This window comes from Eschscholzia californica, unplaced genomic scaffold (assembly GCF_041429995.1).
Source record: "Eschscholzia californica isolate CP2 unplaced genomic scaffold, dmEscCali1.0.p SCAF_4, whole genome shotgun sequence".
Lineage (NCBI taxonomy): Eukaryota > Viridiplantae > Streptophyta > Magnoliopsida > Ranunculales > Papaveraceae > Eschscholzia > Eschscholzia californica.
Genome location: NW_028238461.1, coordinates 15,958,672 through 15,978,552, shown reverse-complemented (window position 1 = coordinate 15,978,552; position 19,881 = coordinate 15,958,672). Strand labels below are relative to the sequence as shown.

The following is a 19,881-nucleotide window of genomic DNA, read 5'->3' as shown; positions in this document are numbered from 1 at the left end:
CTGGTCACAAAGTTGGGGGTCATTAGGGAAATAACCCAAGAAAAAATAGACCAATTTTAGCCGAGTCGACCAAAATTTGTTGTCATTTTCACTTAACCTAATCGAAAATCATTTTCTGGGACAAAAACGACTCAAAACCCTAAAATGTATGTTCAACCATAGAGGAAGACAAAAAAAGATTTTTCTTTACCTCAGACATATTATCTTCATTATACATGTCTTTGTTTAAGTCGATATCTTCGTTTAAGTCGATATCTTCGTTTAAGTCGATGCCCTCTTTTAAGTCGTTGTTTTCATTTAAGTCTATGTCTTCGTTTAAGTCGAGGTTTTCGTTTAAGTCGATGTAGGTAACGTAGGTTGCCTCCTTCTTCATTAATGGTGGTTCCTCATCCATGAGATCTTGACGTGTCATTAAAAGCTTGTAATTAAGACAATATTGATAGTGAACTTATGTGCAAGCTTGTAACTAAAGCGAATAGAACATTAAATTTATTATTAATTTTTATTCAAGTCCTTATGTTTTAGCATTATTTATTAAATGATACTTATAACGCTCTCTTTAAACTAATTTTGTAAAGGAAGAGTAAATACATAAACTGATATTTTTAACGCACTGCCTATACCAGATATTGCTCTTCCTCCCAAATACCTAGGTTTATCTCGAGAAAAAATATTAACGACATCTACTATGTTAAGTATGTGGTCATCCAACTCAAAATCAATATGCCGTGAGTGGAGAGGATTTGAACAATATAATCTTGGTTGCTAGGCCGCCTGTGGCTTTTATGCCTATTACGTGTGAACCTAGTTCAGGTACCATATTAAGTTTGTGGTCACCCAACTCAAAACCAATTGACAATGAGTATAAAGGATCTAATCATTATATTCTTGGTTGCTAGATCCACTTATCGTATGTAGGATTATTCTCACACTACATAAATCTATACATAACTAATTCAAATTTATTAGATGGTGAATGAAAATTTAAAAAAGTTCTCAGGGGATTCTTGATATAATTATTCTAGTGACCTTGATTTCATCTCGACCTTGCATGAATTCTTGGTTCGGATGATGCCAATGATAGATGGAGAGGAGATAAGCTTTAAAATTGCTTTTTTTTTTTAAAGGAGTGGTTCTAAACTATGGTAGTCACTTTTGAGTATGTTAGGCCATCTTTTCTTCTTTCTCCTTAGTTAAGGATTATGAACTTTAATATGGTTTGGACTTTGAAGTCCATGGTCAATTGATTGAGACAGTCAACTTTCCCTTTTTACCGGACTTTAACTCATAGGCGTATTTATCACGAAAATATTATTTTCTTCCAAGAAGTTACTTTAGGCTTTCCTATCTCATCCCTAAAGGTATCTTACCATTTACTTTATAGATACTCTTTTACCACAACTCCACAAGTCAATTGGTTTGGATTTCCACTTTCGCCAAAAATAAAATTTGTGACTTCAGAATTTTTGGAGTAGATGCACTATATACTGAGCAAACAGTTGTTTTGCTCTCTAATATATTACTATCAAGTTGTTTACAATTCAAAATGCTTTTAGTTGGAGTAAAAGTTCTATTTCGTCGTAGGAAAGTTTATTAGAACCCTGCACTTCTGCACCTCTTTGCCTCATGCTGTCCTAAAATTTGCCCAGAGAGAGGCGCCTTTAACAATTCTACGAGCCGTTTTTAACACTTCCCTTCATATTATTTACTTGGTTTCCAGATCAACTTTCAGGAACTTTATAAGCACTCAGTACAGTAAACCAACCAAAGATAATAAGAATATATTACAACCAATCTCGTATTTATTATAATATTAATACCATAACGAGTTCGATTGCACAAGAATAGTGTGTCCACTGAAACATCTATTGTCTTGATAAAATCTACTGTCATCCACAACTCTGTTTAAGCTAGCCAAAAATTGATTCTCTCGTCTCTTTATACATAGTAAATAAGCTACCTTGATCGCACCGTGGTATAACAAGAACTAGTTCTTCCTCAGGTACTCATCATTTGCTATTACGGTAATTCAAGAGGCTCTATGTTCCATATATCCTTCGCATATTCATGAATTGTTCGGTCGCTGCTAAACTTGTAAGAACCAGCCGTGTTCAATATCGACATTCTTGTCCATCTCTGAATTCAAACCACAATCATAAACCTTGTTAGTATATAAAGAAACTTTGGTCTTTGCAACCAAAAAAAAAACTTTGGTCTTTGCAACCAAAAAAAAAAACTTTGCCCCATTTCGGGTCTATCTGAGTCAGACGTAAAATAAGTTTCAATCAAGAGCCAAAAAAATGACTCAAACAGGTCAGAACTCAGATGACAACAGAAAACAAACACTACCGGAACCTATAGGCTATAGTAGTGTGCATAATAACATATGGGGTACTTGATACATATTCCCGTCTTGGTGGTCTAAGTTTAGTAAGTAGTAACTCCACAGACAACATCGTGTCCTGAGCTCTATGCCCGGCTCAGCCCTAGCTCTGATTCAACTATTCAAGGGCCTTCATACATACATAGTATTCCCTCGACCCCAAAACATGCAAAAGAGGTGTAAAAGCCACCACAGATTTGTGAGCCACCAGATGATTAGGCCTAGGTTGGAGACAGGGATTGGGCTGAAAAAAATTGCTGCTAGTAACTAGGACAGGTAGAATGAATATCGACATACAACAAGGTATTTCGCAATTTATGTGCGTGAAAATTGAAATATAGAGATAGCTAACCTTTTGGTCTTTATATGCCTCGTCAACTTGATCCTGGCACTCGATATAACTCGGGAAATCCTTTCCTACAAGGAAATAGTCTGCGCGCCCATAACCTTCATTCCCTTCCAAAGATCCCATCAGTTCATCATAGCTATTGGCTCCAAATACACCGCTTCTAATATATGCCTTAACTTCTTCGAACCGCGGGTCTGGGATAAACTGCAGATGAGACAGGAAAATCAGAAAAATAAATAGAAAAGGAAGGAAATGATTTTGGTTTATATTATGCCTACCTTCCCCTCTGATCTCTCTTGTCTCAGTCCTGCAATCTCATGAGCTTCAGCACCAAAGAGGAAAAAGTTGTCCTCTCCTACCTCTTCCCTTATTTCAACATTCGCACCATCTAAGGTCCCAATTAGGACGCATCCATTCATTGCAAATTTCATGTTGCTTGTGCCACTTGCCTCCATCCCTGCAGTACTGGAGCATAAATGAATGTATAAGGTAAGAAACTGTTCGCTTTATGGCATATATGTAGCTTTTAGTGAAGGTATATATTTTTATAAAATCGTTATTTTCTCTTTAGAGGGAAACTACATCAAAGAGATTAAAAATATGGAAAAACTCACAACAAAAGAATTTTCTTTTGTGTGGAATACCTGATATGCTGTGATAGCTCAGTGGCAGGAATAAGCAGTTCAGCAACGCTAACATTATAATCAGGGACAAAAATAACCTAGGAAAAAAAATTATAGATAAGTATCTCTGGCATAAAATTATTCTGTTAGTATTAGGAACTAGTGACGAAGGCAACAAATTACAAAAGTATAACCAAAATATCAAAGCTTAAACTATAGATTTCTGTACTTTTGGTTAGATATTTCGTCGGAAATTTAGTAACAGCTAGTTATCTAGTAGTTTGATTAATTTATTATTGTTACGTCGTATATTTTGTTGGTCCTTAAGGAAATCAAAGTAAAGTGATAATGAAACATATTGAGATTTGATAATCATGATTGGACGTGTCGCTTCCTCGAGAAGAAATTTTCACTTTGGAATTGCAAATAACCATAGTACGAAAAGAACATGGAAGTCTTCCAGGAGACCATTAAAAATTATTTAGAAGTGAATTATGAGGGAAATGCTCTAATAATGTGCACTGTGCACTGGACTAAATTAGGTGTAACAATTCTCATTAACAACAAGACAAATACTTACTTTCAAGAGATCTCCTATTTCAGGATCATGATTTACTGTAGAGCCAACGTCAGTGATGAATTTTACGATCCTTTTTGCTTGGACATATGTAGCAAATGCCTTTCCTCCGAATATACATACTCGAGGAACAAAAGTTGCTTTCCTTTCTTCAGCACTCATGTCTTTCATCTTCTTATAGCGGTAAACAATCCCCAATATATTTAGAAGTTGTCGCTTGTATTCGTGAATACGCTTCACCTGAATAAGATATTGAATAAGTTATTTACCAATTGGGATTAATGTTCCCAGTCCCATGTTAAATTTTGGAGTCAATGCTTATGCTCAAACACATTTACATTTGTGTGTTGTATTATTGTATATATAAGAGAGTTTATAGGTTGAGGAGCAACCTGAACATCAAACATTGCATCAGGGCTGACGACGTATCCAGTTTTCTCTTTAATGAACGATACAACTCTCATTTTGTTGATCTTTTTTGAGGCCTTCCACTCGGTTTGAAGATCCTCATTCTCAGCAAACTGTGGACAAATGTACTGATGTTAGAATATCCAACTAGATTCGATGAATAGGAGAACTATAAGCTCACAGGATAACACTGCAAAACTACATTCGATTGTTTTCTGAAATCCTATATGATTTTATAAAAATGCACCATAATATTAGATGGTATGCAAATTGTAGATGGGCGGTAAGCTAGTTCTAAGTCATTATCTGGATCACAAACTAAACAGGACTTTATCTCAAAAAGGCAAGGGGAAAAAGAGAAAGAGAATTGATAAATTAGGCACTTAGAAGAACACAGGACTATATGAAGACTCGAAGTTAAGTTGTGTCAACAGAGTGAGAAGATCAAAAGAATAAGCAACTGTGAGCATTTATTGAATCGAGAGTAAAGATTACCTTACGGAGCTCTGCCAGCTTCACAGTATCTAGCACCCAGTTTTCAGTACCAATCCACTTGGTTATTATATTACTTAGATCTGGATTGCAAAAGCGGAGCCATCTTCTTGGTGTCACACCATTTGTTTTATTTTGAAATTTATTAGGCCACAACTGCCACAACAAACAATTACATGATCAATGGAATGCCTCTCATGAATACTTCACTAATATGAGATGAACTCAAAATTCTCCTTCCTGTTGGAAGCATGGAATAGCAACGTGAAGGAATAGTATTTTTTTTCATATATCTTGAACTGGAAGGAATAAGTTTTACCTTGTAGAAATCATTAAAGACTTCGTCTTTTACAATCTCGCTGTGAATTGCAGCAACCCCATTCACAGCATGGCCACCAGCAACACAAAGGTTAGCCATACGCACCATCTTCGGTATTTTGGGATCTGGTTTAAAAAAGACTTTTTCCTTCTTATTGGCCTTTTCTTTAGAATCATCTTCTTCATTAGTGGCCTTAACTTCATCAGTGGGCTCAACATCATCAGAGATTGCAATTTCTTTTCCAGCATTTTCATCTTCAGCAACAGAGACTTCTTCTGGTTTGACAAATACCTCTTTGATAGAAGCAGGCAACTTGACATTGTCTAGTATCCTCATTTCTCTAATTTTTTTCTCCAACAAACTGAGATCTTCGGTGCCATACTCCGCAACTATAGTGTTAAGTAGCTGATTCAACATGCCAACATAAAATCAACATGGAGTCATGGACGGAATTTCATGGTAGAATATTGTAGATGAAAAAGTATATGTAAGTACCTCATTTTCAACTAGTTCTATGATCTCAATATGTCGAGGAAGCAATTTCTGCATCAGCTCAAAACTCCATTTCTCCAATGCCTCAGGTAGAACTGTGTGATTCGTATATGCCACAGTTCTATCAGTTACGCAAAGACGGAAATTAGTTGTTGCCCACTATACAAGCTATAATCTTTAATTATCTACATCTGTTTGTGTAAAACTACGCTAACACCGACCAACCAGCTCAGAGAAAAAGCCTGTACAAATGTACTTCTAAGCTGATAACCAGAATTTTCAAAAACACAATGTAGATACCTTTGAGTAATACTCCAAGCTTCTTTCCAGCTTATACCTTTCACATCAACCAGTACTCTCAATAGCTCTGGAATACAAAGGGTTGGGTGTGTATCGTTCATCTGAACTGCAACCTTTTCTGGGAAGTCTCCCCAGTTTACAGAAGTTCCAGACCTTCTCTCAAAGCGCGCAATAATGTCTTGGAGAGAAGCGGAGCATAGGGTGTATTGTTGCTTCAGACGAAGAGTCTTCCCCTCCAATGATTCATCCCCAGGGTACAATATATAGCATATCTATTTCAATATAAAACACTTTAAATAATTTCATTTAGATAGAAGTCATATATTGAGCCAAAAAGATTGACGAGGACTTGCCAATCCAAAAAAAAAAGAAAAAAAAAAAAAAATCTATTGACGATGTTCAGAGAAAAGCATAAGGTTGAGGGCTAACTGTTTCTTTGTGTGCATGTTGTGTCTGAGACTTTTCTGTCTCGTTCTGTTCATTTTTCTGGTCTTCGATTGGTAAGTAGCACACAGTTTTACGTTTGTGGATGAAGTCACAACCTAAGGGTGCCGATTAGATTAGGCTTTTTGGCACTTTGGCCTACCTAGACCTGGCCTGCTTAACATTGAGTCTGGCCAGGCCACTATTTCATGGGGTGGGCTCAGGCTGGAGTGCTGCCCAGACTCATGTTGCCCCCGCCGACTTGACACTTCTATTTGGAGCCAACTTCTAAACACTATGAAGATGATAAAAAGGAAGATATCATGCAGTAGCTCAAATTATACTAATGAACTCAAAGAAGAACAAAAACAAACCTTTTCAGCATTTGCTTGGGCCTCAATTGCCTTGACATGATCCCCGGTGTTAAAGGCATGCAAATCGAAGCCTTCTGATGGAACTTTTGTTGACCATAGACGAAGGTTGATCGTTGTTTTGGTCTTGTATCCAGGTATAGGAACATCATAGGCAACAGCCTTTATATCTTCTCCTCCAACCCAGTGTTTCTTTCCATCTGAACCTGAAACAACCTTCCCGTAGAACTTCACAGCATATGAAACATCATTCCTTACAATTTCCCAAGGATGGCCCATCTGCACGAGGGTATCATAGTTTGTTTTATAGGAAAATAAACCTCAACAAAAAGATCTTGTACACTAATTAAGATACTAACAGTTACGTGAAAGAAGCACAAACAACTAAAGTTTTGAAGGAAGCAGGCTGTAAAATCACCTCTAGCCAGCTTTCGGCAACTTCTTCTTGACCATCTTTTGTTATGTTCTGTTTGAACAAGCCATATTTGTATCTAAGTCCATACCCCCATGCAGGGTAATTCAATGTTGCTAGGGAATCCAGAAAACAGGATGCTAGCCGCCCTAGTCCACCATTTCCAAGTGCAGCATCAGGTTCCTATTAGCAATCACACAAAGAAGTTCAAAATATCAAGCTGCGGTTTCTTTTAGAACAAACGCGTTAATTCATTCAGCTATATAAATCTACATTCTTCTCCAAATGGATGTCTTATCAGTAATTTATATAAGGGATTTTTGTTTCAAGGCAGGTTTTCTAGATGGAAACTATAAATGCACAAATCCTGTAGAATTAGGATATGGATCATTAAATAACTGAACGAAAAATGTATACGGTGATCAAAGCCATCTGTACCCTTTACAAAGCTATATGATTCTTCACATAGTGTACCCCTTCCAAAACCACCAAGTATACCGTTCATCACCCTAAAAGGAAAAGTAATCTTCTCGTAAGCGAGTCGAAACAATTTCGCAAGTCAAAAGATTTTAAAGTAAAAGTAAATTTGTTTTTTTTTTTTTTGTATTTTGTCGATTTCCAAAAAATGCTTCAAATGAGTTTATATAAGCACAAAATTAGATGGGTATTACTAACATTAGGAGTTATCTAATCTTGGGGGAAAAACATATGATGTAGTCTGACCTGCCCAGCCACATCCTCTAGTTTAAGTCCAAGCTTGCTCAAAGCCTCTGCATATGCACCAGATAGCTCTAAATTACCAACTGCATTAAGTAATGCTCTCCCCTGAAAATACTCATCAGGACACGACGAAACGCTAGTAATGTTAAAATTAAAGAATTTCAACTGCCATAACTAATGAATTTGTCTGAATCAAAACGAGAAATACAAAATCGACCTGTAGAAACTCCATTGATAAATAATAAGCTTGTTTCACATTCATCTTTTCATAGTAATCATAAGTAGCATTCCAATTTACAATGAGTGTATCCCTAATACTTTCAGCAGTTGCAAAGTAAGCTTTGGGGAGATCAAATTGTTCCGGAGAGAAAGACGGAGTGAACTCGGCATGGTATTTGATTCTCGAAACAATTGAAGCAGAATCAGGCGTGGAAGTTACAACCCCTATATCCAAAAAAGCAAAAGTTTCAATCTTTTTCACAAATGCAAATACCTTGATATCAAAATCTACAAAAATACCAAAAGGCACAAATCCTATACAAAAACCAAATAAAGTTTCAATTTTTTTGCACACAATTGAGAGGTAAACCCTAAAGAATGATCAAATAACTTGCATTCACTAACAGAACAGAAGAATTGAAAGAATTATGAACTCAATCATTATACCTTCTTCGACTACTGGTTCAATCAGAATCTGTTTTTGATCGCTAGCGACGTTTTTGACAGAGAGTGATTTTCTTCTGGAACGGCTCAAATTGGAGGTTTTATTGTAAAACAACTTGGAATTGTTGTTGATAGAGGTGAAAGTGATGAATCTAGAGATGGAATTACAATGTGAGAAAGATGTTGATCGAGCAGAACTCACAGAGAAAGTTGAAGTCGACATTGTGTCGAACTCTTCAGTTCTCTGCCCTAAAATCACATAGAAAGAGAGAGTAGAGAGAGAAAGTAGAGAGAGAAAGTGAGTGAATGTGAGTTCAGGTTGATTGATTTCTATACTTATCTTGATCTTTTGTTTGTTTGTTTGTTGGTAGAAGATCAAAACGTGAGTTAGGTTATATTACATGCTACCGTTCGATATTTTATGCATAGAGATTTGTGCCGCAATTCATGTTGTACTTAGAAAATTCAGATCGAAATGGGAAGAAGAGAATCATGTTCCATGCAACGTAAAGCTTACGGAATATTCAAACGCCCTAAAGATCAGATCTGACTTGGTCATCAGTTGGGTTTTCATATCATAATCCAAAACAATTGAAGGTCAACTCTAACAAAGACCTATATACATAATATATGCTTCTTCTTTATATGGAAAAGTAGGAAATTGGGATCGATTTCCTATTACTTTATGTTTTGGAGTTGTAGAATTGACTAAGAGGGTGTGTGATATTTTAGCCCTTACAAGAATCACCACTTGGTAAATGATCATCACTTACTAAGTGTTCTCATTTGTGAGCATGATGTTTGTGTGTTTCATCATCTATAAGTGCAACCACATTCACTTATGGTCGCGGCTTTACGAAATAAAGAAAATTCTCCAGGGAATAAAGACTAAATGAGCATATTAACATTTTAGACCGAAAATTTACAAAGTTGTATCTTGCCTCCCTAATCTTCATCTTCCACTAAGTTTATCTTCTTCTTCTCTCTAAAAACCCTAATCCAAGAAACCTAATAGTAGTACTACAAATCAGAATCCCGAATAAATCAATAGAAGAAGATTGAGGAATTTAAAGACCAACAGGGTTCTTCTTCCATCAAATTCTTGTTGGAATGGATACTAAATCATTGTCAATCAACTCACCCAATTTTGATATAATATCACTTTGTAAGTTTCAAACTAATTGGATTTTTGAAGGTGTATGAATATTACTTCTAAAACTCAATTTGTAACCTTAATTCCTCAATCTTCTTCTCTTGATTTGTTAGGAATATTGATTTGTAGTACTATTATTGAGTTTCTTGGATTAGGGTTTTTAGAGAGAAGAAGAAGAAGATAAACTTAATGGAAGATGAAGATGAACATTAGGGGGCAAGATACAACTTTGTAAATTTTTGGGTTAAAAGTAAATATTCTCCCTTAGTCTTTATTCCCCGGAGAATTTTCTTTATTCCCCAAAGCCGTGGCCTTCACTTATTAAGTGCTATAGAAATAAATCAATTGATTATATTACTCGCAAGAGTGTCCGATGCCTAACTTGTAGGTATATGTTCAAGTTTGGTAAGTGATGATGTTTTTTGGGTGGATTCGTGGAGTTTTCGTCAATAACAAAACCTCGTATCTGTGAGCTTGGACATATGTGTCTAAAGCGGAGAGAATATTGATAACTGCTAAGACTTGAGGTGTCACATGCCTGACATCACCCGCTCATTAATGTCTACTCATCACGAATAAAGAGAGAATATAAGTGGTTTAATTCGACATCATAGAGAGAAAACACATGTTTAAATGACCATGGCATTTTGATGCTTTCATATTGACAACTGCCCCTCTTGAGTCAAGGGTGTGGGTTTTGGAATGCTCCAAATTCCACTCGATCATCCAAATTAAATCTGGGTAATACCAACAAAAACATCTCTGAACAAGGTTTTAGCACCATGCCAAATGTTTCCGAAAAAGAAAAGCAAATCAAATGAAGCATGACCAGAAGTGAACCACCCCATTGAACTGCTACGAAAAACACCTTCGGAAAGTCGGGGTTAGATTTCCAAATATGTATGTAACAAGGTAACAATACACTAACAGAACTATCCAGCTTGGTTGGTCAGTTGGTTGCTTGGTCGTGTTGAGTTGGACTCCTCCTCACTGGGTTTTTGTCGTTTTTTATATGGGATATTTCCCAAATGGCCCCATACTTTATCGCCGGCTTTCCGCGCAGCTCCTTACTTTATCGAAAATACCCAGATGATTCCCTTTTTCTGTTACCATTAATAGTTAATGGACATTTTGGTCGGCCGACGACCTTATCGGAGAAGATGATGAGGTGTCGAGAGAGATGACGTGGCATAGAGAGGTGATGAGATGGAGGAGTGAGAGTTAACGAACATTTGACGGTAACGGAAAAAGGAGGTCATCTGAGTATTTTCGACAAAATAGGGGACTACACGGGAAGCTGATCATAAAATAGGGGCCCCTTTGAGAAATGACCCTTTTTATATTCATGGCATGTTCCCCAATCTAAATCCTTAGTCCGAGGTTTTGTTAGCTAACGAAACCTAGGTATGGATCTTGACTCCGTCCTTGTCTTGAGCCGCGCTTAAAAACCCACTCCTATTAGATAGTGTAAACTTGAGCCTGGACTGCCGGACACCCAACAAGCCCGAAAGATTTGATGGTTTGGATGAATATCATGAGTCGTATAAAACCCTCACAATTTTGGAATATATGTCTTACTAATTGGCCTATCTTGGCGTTTATTTTTTCTTTTTGAGAACTCGAATACGATCTACATTAGTCGTTATAAGGCATTGATACATCACGAAGATGGAATAAACACGATAACCGCCTAATTTAAACCAAGAATGAAAGAGGGCTAAAACACAATATCAAAGAGGCCTAAAACCCGACAAATTATAACATTATTTATAGCCTAAATTACATGGGATAAATCTGGATGGACTTAAAGGGGTCTGTAACCACTGTACCACAGGCCAGTGGACAGCAATCGAATTGACTAAACTACCCTTGTTGGCTTTCCATTCTTCTTCTGTGCCATCTTTTGGATTTCTTAGAAAAGAAAGCAAGCATTTTGGAGGATTTGTATTCGGCGGCAAGGTTTGTGAGTAACTTTTGATTTCATCAATTCACACTCATCCGAAAATCCCAAAATCTGATTGAAGTTCTACAATTTCCGAGCTTGATTTTTTGTCGTGGGTAAGTCCCAATTTCCCCCTTTGTTGATTTCTTTATAGAAATCCTTAAACTCTCATTAACTTTAACTCATCTTGCTTTTATTTCATTCATGAATCAAAATTGGAACTGATTTTATGCTATACTGTCAATAATGACAATTTAGATTATAAATTTAGGAACTAGGTTATTAGTTTCTCGAGATTTCTTATCATGGGTAGGTGATTTTGATTATAGGAGATTAAGGAATTGAGTTTTGCCAAAGAAAGTTGTAATTTTTAGTTGGAAGTGAATGGGGTTGAGGTATTTGTTTTGTAGAGCCATTTTTGTTCATTGAGATGGAGTAGCATCTGGTCCCATGGTTTTTTATGTTTAACTCTACCGGATTCACCTACCCTTTCTGGGTAGGTTTACAATCCAGTACTCCAAATTTGGTCTACCGGATTTCTTCAGTCTTAATCAACCGATTTGTATAAGGTTCGACAACTTTAGTAGTAACTAGTACTAGATTTTGTAGTTAACTAGTTAAGATTAAATTCAAGATAGAACGTCTATGAGTAGATCAATCTATTATATATGCATCATATATAGTATTTATCGTTTAGGAAAATTGTCCACAACATTCTGCAACAAAAGTAGCATATGGAAAAGGTATGGCCCTAGCACATCCGGTACTCACATGGTAGCGTATCTAGTACTGGTACTCATATCGGAGCGATCCACGTACCAGGTTGGTCTGGAGACTAGAAATGATGTCTCATACATCCAAGCTTTTGTTTCTGTTTCCCTTGTCTGTAATATAGGTTCTTTCATAATTTCATTCATCTTCTAGTTTGAGGTTCGGTTGTTGAGTGCAGATGCTTCACCTATTATAGTGCTTTAGTATCTTTTCATACTTCCGTTGTCCTAGCAGCCGACAGGTATTACGGAGTTGATAACATGACGTGGGTCTAAGGTCCATCTCTATATACTAACTATATTAGCCGAAAACCACCAGTTACACACCTAAAGTGTAAAATATTTATGATATATAGTTTACCTAGCAATAGCTGCAGTCAGTATATAAATTTTAGTATATAAATGATCCCATAATCCTCATACCTGCACCATCCACCCTTGTAGCCATTTGAACTTGGTAAATATAATTTTTAGTTATTTGCATATGCATAAAATGGTATTAAATGGCGTAAAGGTAGTAATTTGATGGTCTTTGGGACGGGGTTTCTTTATCACGGTCTTTAGGTTTCATCCTCATAGCCTTAAACAAAGTTGCAATGTTTCATGATGCTTCGTATGGATGACATATAATGGCATGCCGCTGGTATGTTTCATGTAATTACTTTACAATGATCCTGCAGTGCAAAAAGCTGATGAACTACTGTGATAGGCCCTTCGATATGGTCATGCTAAAATTGCGTTTTGAGCAATATTATGGTAGTATCAACTATCAAGTATGTCCTTCTAAGAGAGTTATACTACTTCGTGCACCATGATTCGTAACTTAAAAAACCGATCTCCCCAAGTTCGATATAGTGTAACTTGTCTTGTCCAATCAACGTGTGATTTCCCCAGAAATCACAGAACTGTAGATAGCGGTATTCATGGAGGAGGGGTAAACAGAGATAGTAGTACGTAAGCATGGATAAGGCAATTTTAGTTTTAGAGTAGCTCCCAATGATTACAGTTGTTGAAATCAGGAAGTTCCTTTGGCTGGAATGGGGTAAAAGGAATTCACAAATAAATACAAAATCGATCTTTTGATTATCCGATAAGTCTTAAGCATTGGAATTATAACATGATCATTTTGACAAACAAAAGCACAAAAAGGAAAAAAACTAGAGACTAAATAGTTGTACTTGTAGATATCTACTTCTGTGCTTTCAGTCTGTGACTTCTGTTGCTCCTCGAAACGATATAGAATAAGTTGTCATTTTAAAGTATTCATGTCATCTTACAATTCTCGATAACCTTTTGACATTTGTGATACACGCGACTATGTTCTGATATTGTTTCTTACATATGCAGAAATTTGACCTTTCATTACTTTGTCGCAATAGCAAATCTAAATATCTCTTCTTCGATACTGTCTTCTGAATCTTCATCGAGTTTCAGCAAATCAAATACCATGGACTCAAACATGGGCCCTTCTCAGGCATCCACGGAGCAACAACAAACTAGACCCTCTTCACAGGGCCCTGTTGCTATCTTATGGGACATCGAGAATTGCCCTGTCCCGAGTGATGTTCGTCCTGAAGATGTAGCTGGTAACATTAGAATGGCATTGCGGGTTCACCCCATAATTGAAGGTGCTGTTACGATGTTTTCTGCCTACGGAGATTTTAATGCCTTCCCAAGACGCCTTAGAGAGGGTTGTCAGAGAACTGGAGTAAAACTCGTAGATGTTCCAAATGGAAGGAAAGATGCTGCTGATAAAGCCATCCTTGTTGACATGTTTCTCTTCGCACTTGACAATCGTCCACCATCTTCTATTCTGTTGATTTCTGGGGATGTCGATTTTTCTCCAGCTTTGCACATACTCGGCCAACGTGGGTATACTGTGATCCTCGTTATCCCTGCTGGTGTGGGGGTCTCATCTGCCCTAAGTAATGCTGGTAGATTTGTGTGGGATTGGCCTAGTGTGGCCCGTGGAGAAGGATTCATACCTCCTAAGACCAGTATCTCTCGTGGTCTCCCAGAGAGTGCCGGATATCGTCATATAAATGAAAATTCAGAGGCCCAAATTGAGGAAGAAGCAATTGTGTATCGAGGGGCATCCCATACTGAGAATCAAAGTCAAGCTAGCTTGAACCAGATGTACTGCTACTCGAGAAATTCACAGTCGTTGTCAGAATACAACAACAATCTCAATCTTTCGTCTATTCCGACATCGCGGTCAAGAAGTCTCCCATCTGGGTTAAATGACGTTTCAGGAGAGCCAGATGAAAAAGAAGACCCAACAATGTGGGTTCAACCCGGAGACATTAATGGTCTGAAAGGTCAGTTGGTTAAGTTACTTGAGCTATCAGGAGGATCTTTACCTCTCGGTCGTCTTCCGTCAGACTACATTAAAACTTTTGGCCGGCCCTTATATGTGTCTGAGTACGGTGCTTTTAAGCTGGTAAACCTACTAAAGAAGATGGATGATACAATAACTGTCGAAGGGAAAGGCCAAAAGAAATTCGTCTATCTTCGAAACTCTATAGATAGGTACGAAAAAGTGGGAAATGGCAATCAATCAGGTTTGTCGAGGAAGGATAAGAGAGGGAAGGGATCTCAAGAGGAGACTATAGATATCAATATTTGTACAGCAACTGGTTGTTCTTCTGATGAGTTTTCAGATGATGAGAAAGTTGCAGATGTGGGACTAACCAACCAATTGAAGCAACGTCTCAAACAATTCAGACAGGAAACTCAGGAGCTTTTAGTGAGTTGCTCCTGTAAAATTCTATTGGGAAGTTTTGAAGAAATGTACAAGCAGCGTTACAAGAAATCTTTAGATTATCGAAGTTTTGGAGTAAATGATCTCGAGGAACTGATCTACAAAGTCAGAGATTCTGTCACTTTATATGAAGAACAAGAAAGCAAGAGGAAATTCCTAATCCCCAACTTCATTGGTGGCTAATAACCAATCAGGTATTCGAACGTTTACTACGTTTAACTTGTATTAGATAGCAAAAATCAGACGCATACCCATGTTGCAAAATCAGCTTTTTTCGTTTTTGTTTTATAAAGCCGACGCATCATCACTGTGTTTTCTTTATATATCTGTTCCAGTTTTTGTGCCTGTTTTTCTTTTCATTTTTTTTTCCTCATCTTGGCAATTTAAGATGTATCAAAGTGAGGGTTTCCATTATATGTACTGGGAGCCCTTGTGATCTATTCAGCTGGTTATTTTTCTGTAGTTCTTTCTTTTTCTTTTTGTAATTTTATTTTAATTAAATCCATTTTCGTTGGTTCATAAATTTTTCTGATTGTGGAGCAACTTCTAGTTGTTTAAGATGAGGATAGCAACTTCCAGTTTTTTTTTGTAAAAAAGGGAGACCCAACTTGGATGGGTATAGTCGTGTTAACTGAGCTAAGCGACCTAGATCAAGCTTGTCAAGGGGAGGCCAGGGCAGGCCTCCTTGAGGTGGGCCAACCTTAGAGCCGAGGGCCCGGGCTAGGCCTGCCTTGGTGGGCCAAGCGGGGCCTAGCCTATGTTGAAATTTATTGATTCAGGATTAGCCCTGGCCCCGGGGGCAAGATGTGAGTGTAGCAGGTAGAAATGGTAAGTGTATATAACATTTCCCTTAGCCCTGACCTGCCCATACCCGTGCAAATTGGGTTGGGCGGCCCGGTCACCAGTGAAGGAAGAGTGCAAATTGGCTTAGGGCAGACCGGTCACCGGGGAAGTTCTTCCGGGGACGGAAGGAAGAATGACTTAAACCGAAACTAACTGAAATAAATTGATTTTGGATTGAGTGTTGCAGTATTTGGGGACTCATGAATTGGCTGCTAATATTTAAAATTGAGTTGTATCTAGTAGGAGTTTTAGTGAAATTGATTTGCCTCCTGTTGGATTAGTAATTTGTTTTCATTAACAGTTTCTTTTCCTAAGAATAAAGAAGATAGTTTTTCATTCATGCTGAATGACTTCCTAATTACTTGTTGTTTAAAGATTTAATCCCTCATCTTAACCTTTATTTTGTGAAGTAACTCGAAATCTCGAATAGATAAACGAACAAAAATTAACATAATTAAAGTGATTAGGATAAACCAAATTATGGAAGGAACATCTTATAATATTTTTTGTCAAAATCAAACTAAACTGAACTAATCATGACTGTACTTAACGAATAGGCTAAAATCTAACTCAAAATTCAAAAAAATAAAAAATAAAAAGAATAATATGTATATGAAAGACCAAAAATAGCTATCAAGTCCATGCATCTTCTAAACTTCAGGACGTACAACTGAAGGCAGTTCTACATTATTGGTTGGCTTGTTCTCCACTCGTTTTGGTGTTGATTTATAATATATTGCATATACTATTAGCTGGATTGCACCAAGAACTGCTCCCGAACCATTACTTATCTACAACAGAAAAAATATGTCAAATTATCTATGTATTATGGTCAGAATACATACGATATACGAGATTATTGAATATTACAATAAAGTTGAGGAATATATTAATTAGTTTATGTTGAAGTGGTGACTTACCGTGACGAAGAGATCAAAGCGGAGCAAAGCATAGGTTAACCAGATACCACCATTCACAAAGTTAGCAAGTAAGAGGAAAAAGGGCATATATTCGACGCTCTTAGTTCGAACAACCAAGCGGATAATGTCAAGAGGCATGGCGTACATTAATATGTTGAATATTAGACAGAAAATACCAACAATCAAAGTTCTCTTATCTGTAGTGTGATCCAAACCAAGAGTGAAACCAACGACAAGAGCATAAAAGAAAGCTTCCACAGCTAAGACTTTAAGGACATAACATCTCTGTTTCTTATTAGAGTAGAGATAATAGATGATGATGTAGATGAGCTCAATGACGAAACCAACACTATTAATGGTGGTGACAAGAATGCTGTGTGGGTGTACGATGGGGAGACCGTAATATACCCATAACACACAATTAAGTATGGTAGCCAAATACGGGTTGGGAGAGAACTCCTCAACTGACTTTCTCTTGATAATCTTGTAGAAAGTAGGTGCTGGAGCTGCAAATAGAAAGAAGGAGATGACATTCCCAATAATACCAATAATGTTTCTAATGGAGTTTGTGCTAATCATCTTGATGAATTGGTGGTGATGTGAACTTGTGAAGAGTTTGTTGGATGGAGGGAGAGATTGAGAGGGATGGGTTGTATTTATAGGGAGAGAGAGAGAGGTTTTGTAGTGGGAATAGGAATAGATAGATATAAGAGAATTGAATCCTAGTTTGTGAAGAATTAATACTACCAGTTTTCTCTCTCAAACTAACTACCCGTTCTTCTCAGAGTCCTATTTGGTCACTGTTTAGGGAGAGGTGGTTTGGATGAGGATGGAAGCTTATACACAAGAGTTCCCACTTAAATCAAACTCATCCATAAGAACGATCATATTGGAATTATAGAAATTTGTATATAAAAAGAAATGTTTTAAGTGTACAATTTTATTGAACCCAACGAAATGTTTTAAGTGTACAATTTTATTGAACCCAACAGGGTTTTATCCCTGGTTTAGACTTGACTTCTATTTGAACCCAGCGGACTGGACCCAATTTTGTAATTTTTATTTCAATTTGATAAAAAAAAATCTATTTCTACAATTTTATCGTTCGAATTTCCATTTTAATTAATAAGTAATCACGAACTATGTGAGGCCGTTGTTCAAGAGAGTTGATGAAATTAAGTGACTTGGTCGGGAGACAAGTTAATGAGATAATTGGTGGTGTACAAATCCTCAAGCTAATAGTACTAAGAGAGACCAACATGAAGGAGATGGCGATGTTAATTTGCTCTTGGTTACACCATTTGTTTGGTGAAAGTTCATAATGCATAAATTCACAACCTTCATCGGTGCGAATAGCCTTGATGCACGATCAAGTTTATTTTTAGTTTGAATGTGATAGAGACATAGTTGGAAGAAGCCAACTGATGATGCACAAAATGTTCAGTCGTTGAACAACGTCAATTAGTCAAGAATATGGACCAGTGGGTCAACCCGACTTAAAGGCAACAGAACGGCTGGACCTGCGACGGTCCGCCACCTACGCCAAGATTTGAGAGGTTGGCAAAGATCAGCTAAGGAGCTCCAACCCTACTTCGCCTAAAACACAATCAGGTCAGCCTGAAATTCTCCAAAGAAGTAAGGGGGGTCCACGTAAGCAAGGCCGATGCCTTACGCCCTAAACTGGGAGGCAGAAGCGCGCCACACGCTTATTGACTTAATTCTGAACCTTCCTAAAGATCTTAGTCGGTTAAGATCCTAAGTGTTTAAGCAACTTGGACTTGAAAGAGCCTCAAAGGAAGAAACATCTCCTAGAAGATCTATTACCTCGGCAGGATATTTGCGAAGTATCCTTGAACATATGAATTCCTATTTATCCTAGATACGAGATAAACCAAAAGGAAAACCCTAACTACGAACAGTAGTCTAACAACGTCTATCACAGTCGGTCCAATTCAGCCTATAAAAGGGCACCACATCGCATTCTTCAAGGCATTTTGAGTAAGTTCAATACATTCCAAAAGGGTCATTCAATACTCGATCTTTTTACTGCAAAAAGCAACTTGACTATCTTGAGCGTCGGAGCGGTTTCCAAACCCTTTTGCAGTTTTTTCCCCGGATTTCTAAGGAATAAGGAGCAAAGAGGGAAGAAGGAGTATCATTCATCCAAACGGAATATCCAATCATAACAGACGTTGTTATACATCAAGTCTCGATTATCAGACTGATTAACGGAAAACCATTTTTTGACATCAACACCAACAATATTGAGATAACTCATCAACTATATTAATGTACATAATATTTGAAATCACTTACAGACGTAATTGAAGCAGACCCCCAAATGTCAAGATGTAACAAAAAGAGAAGCTTAGGAACAATAAAAGTCGACATAGTAAACGAAAGTTTAGTATTTCGACCTAATTGACAATCTAAACAAAAAAAACAAAGACTTAAAAGAATAATCTGTAAATGACAAAGGGGTTTAATCTTGAGAAGAGACTGAAAATATGGATGACCAGACGTTTGTGCCACGTATGCGGTTGAGGTGGATTGAGCATAAAAAGTTTTGAAAAAGGTGAGAGACGATGGAAGCTTGAGCGAATAAACCTATTTTCAGAGGGTCCTTGAAGAATAATCTGTCCCTATCGAAACTAGATCCTCCACATAAAAACCATGTGGATCAAAGGTTAATGAATAATTGTTATCACTATTGAACTTATGCATAGAGAGGAGATTGTGAGTGGCTCGTGGAACATGAAAGATATTGTTAAGAACTTTGGATTATGATTAAAAAATAGGAGTTTCCTTTGTGAAAGATATGCATACCTTGCCCATTAGCAAAAGAGATCTCATCAGGCCCTTGGCAAGTGGAGAAATCCAAGTCGGAAAGAGATATGCATACTTTCCCATTAGCAAAAGAGTTAATTCCTATTTGGCCCCCTACTTTGTGACCAACTTCT

The 19,881-nt window shown here is 37.2% G+C and overlaps 3 protein-coding genes across 3 annotated transcripts; 1 reads left to right on the top strand and 2 right to left on the bottom strand.

The window, feature by feature from the left end:
• Positions 1-1,782: 1,782 nt before the first annotated feature.
• On the bottom strand, positions 1,783-9,132 carry LOC147543174 (Glycosyl transferase, family 35). The gene is made up of 15 exons (XM_086637954.1): positions 8,536-9,132; positions 8,087-8,313; positions 7,873-7,974; positions 7,156-7,332; positions 6,741-7,016; positions 5,944-6,215; positions 5,647-5,764; positions 5,152-5,556; positions 4,836-4,988; positions 4,325-4,453; positions 3,936-4,172; positions 3,377-3,453; positions 3,011-3,197; positions 2,736-2,936; positions 1,783-2,136 (listed from the first exon to the last, which is right to left on the bottom strand). Exons 1-15 carry the CDS (start codon positions 8,753-8,755, stop codon positions 2,020-2,022), a joined length of 2,898 nt encoding a protein of 965 aa, XP_086494080.1. The 5' UTR covers positions 8,756-9,132; the 3' UTR covers positions 1,783-2,019.
• A 2,349-nt stretch (positions 9,133-11,481) lies between these two features.
• On the top strand, positions 11,482-15,681 carry LOC147543173 (uncharacterized). Its single transcript, XM_086637952.1, has 2 exons — positions 11,482-11,743; positions 13,745-15,681. The coding sequence occupies exon 2, from the start codon at positions 13,845-13,847 to the stop codon at positions 15,339-15,341; it is 1,497 nt and encodes a 498-aa protein (XP_086494078.1). The 5' UTR covers positions 11,482-11,743; positions 13,745-13,844; the 3' UTR covers positions 15,342-15,681.
• Positions 15,682-16,482: 801 nt separating this feature from the next.
• On the bottom strand, positions 16,483-17,540 carry LOC147543172 (bidirectional sugar transporter SWEET6a-like). Its single transcript, XM_086637953.1, has 2 exons — positions 16,922-17,540; positions 16,483-16,792 (listed from the first exon to the last, which is right to left on the bottom strand). The coding sequence occupies exons 1-2, from the start codon at positions 17,498-17,500 to the stop codon at positions 16,652-16,654; spliced, it is 720 nt and encodes a 239-aa protein (XP_086494079.1). The 5' UTR covers positions 17,501-17,540; the 3' UTR covers positions 16,483-16,651.
• Positions 17,541-19,881: the final 2,341 nt, after the last annotated feature.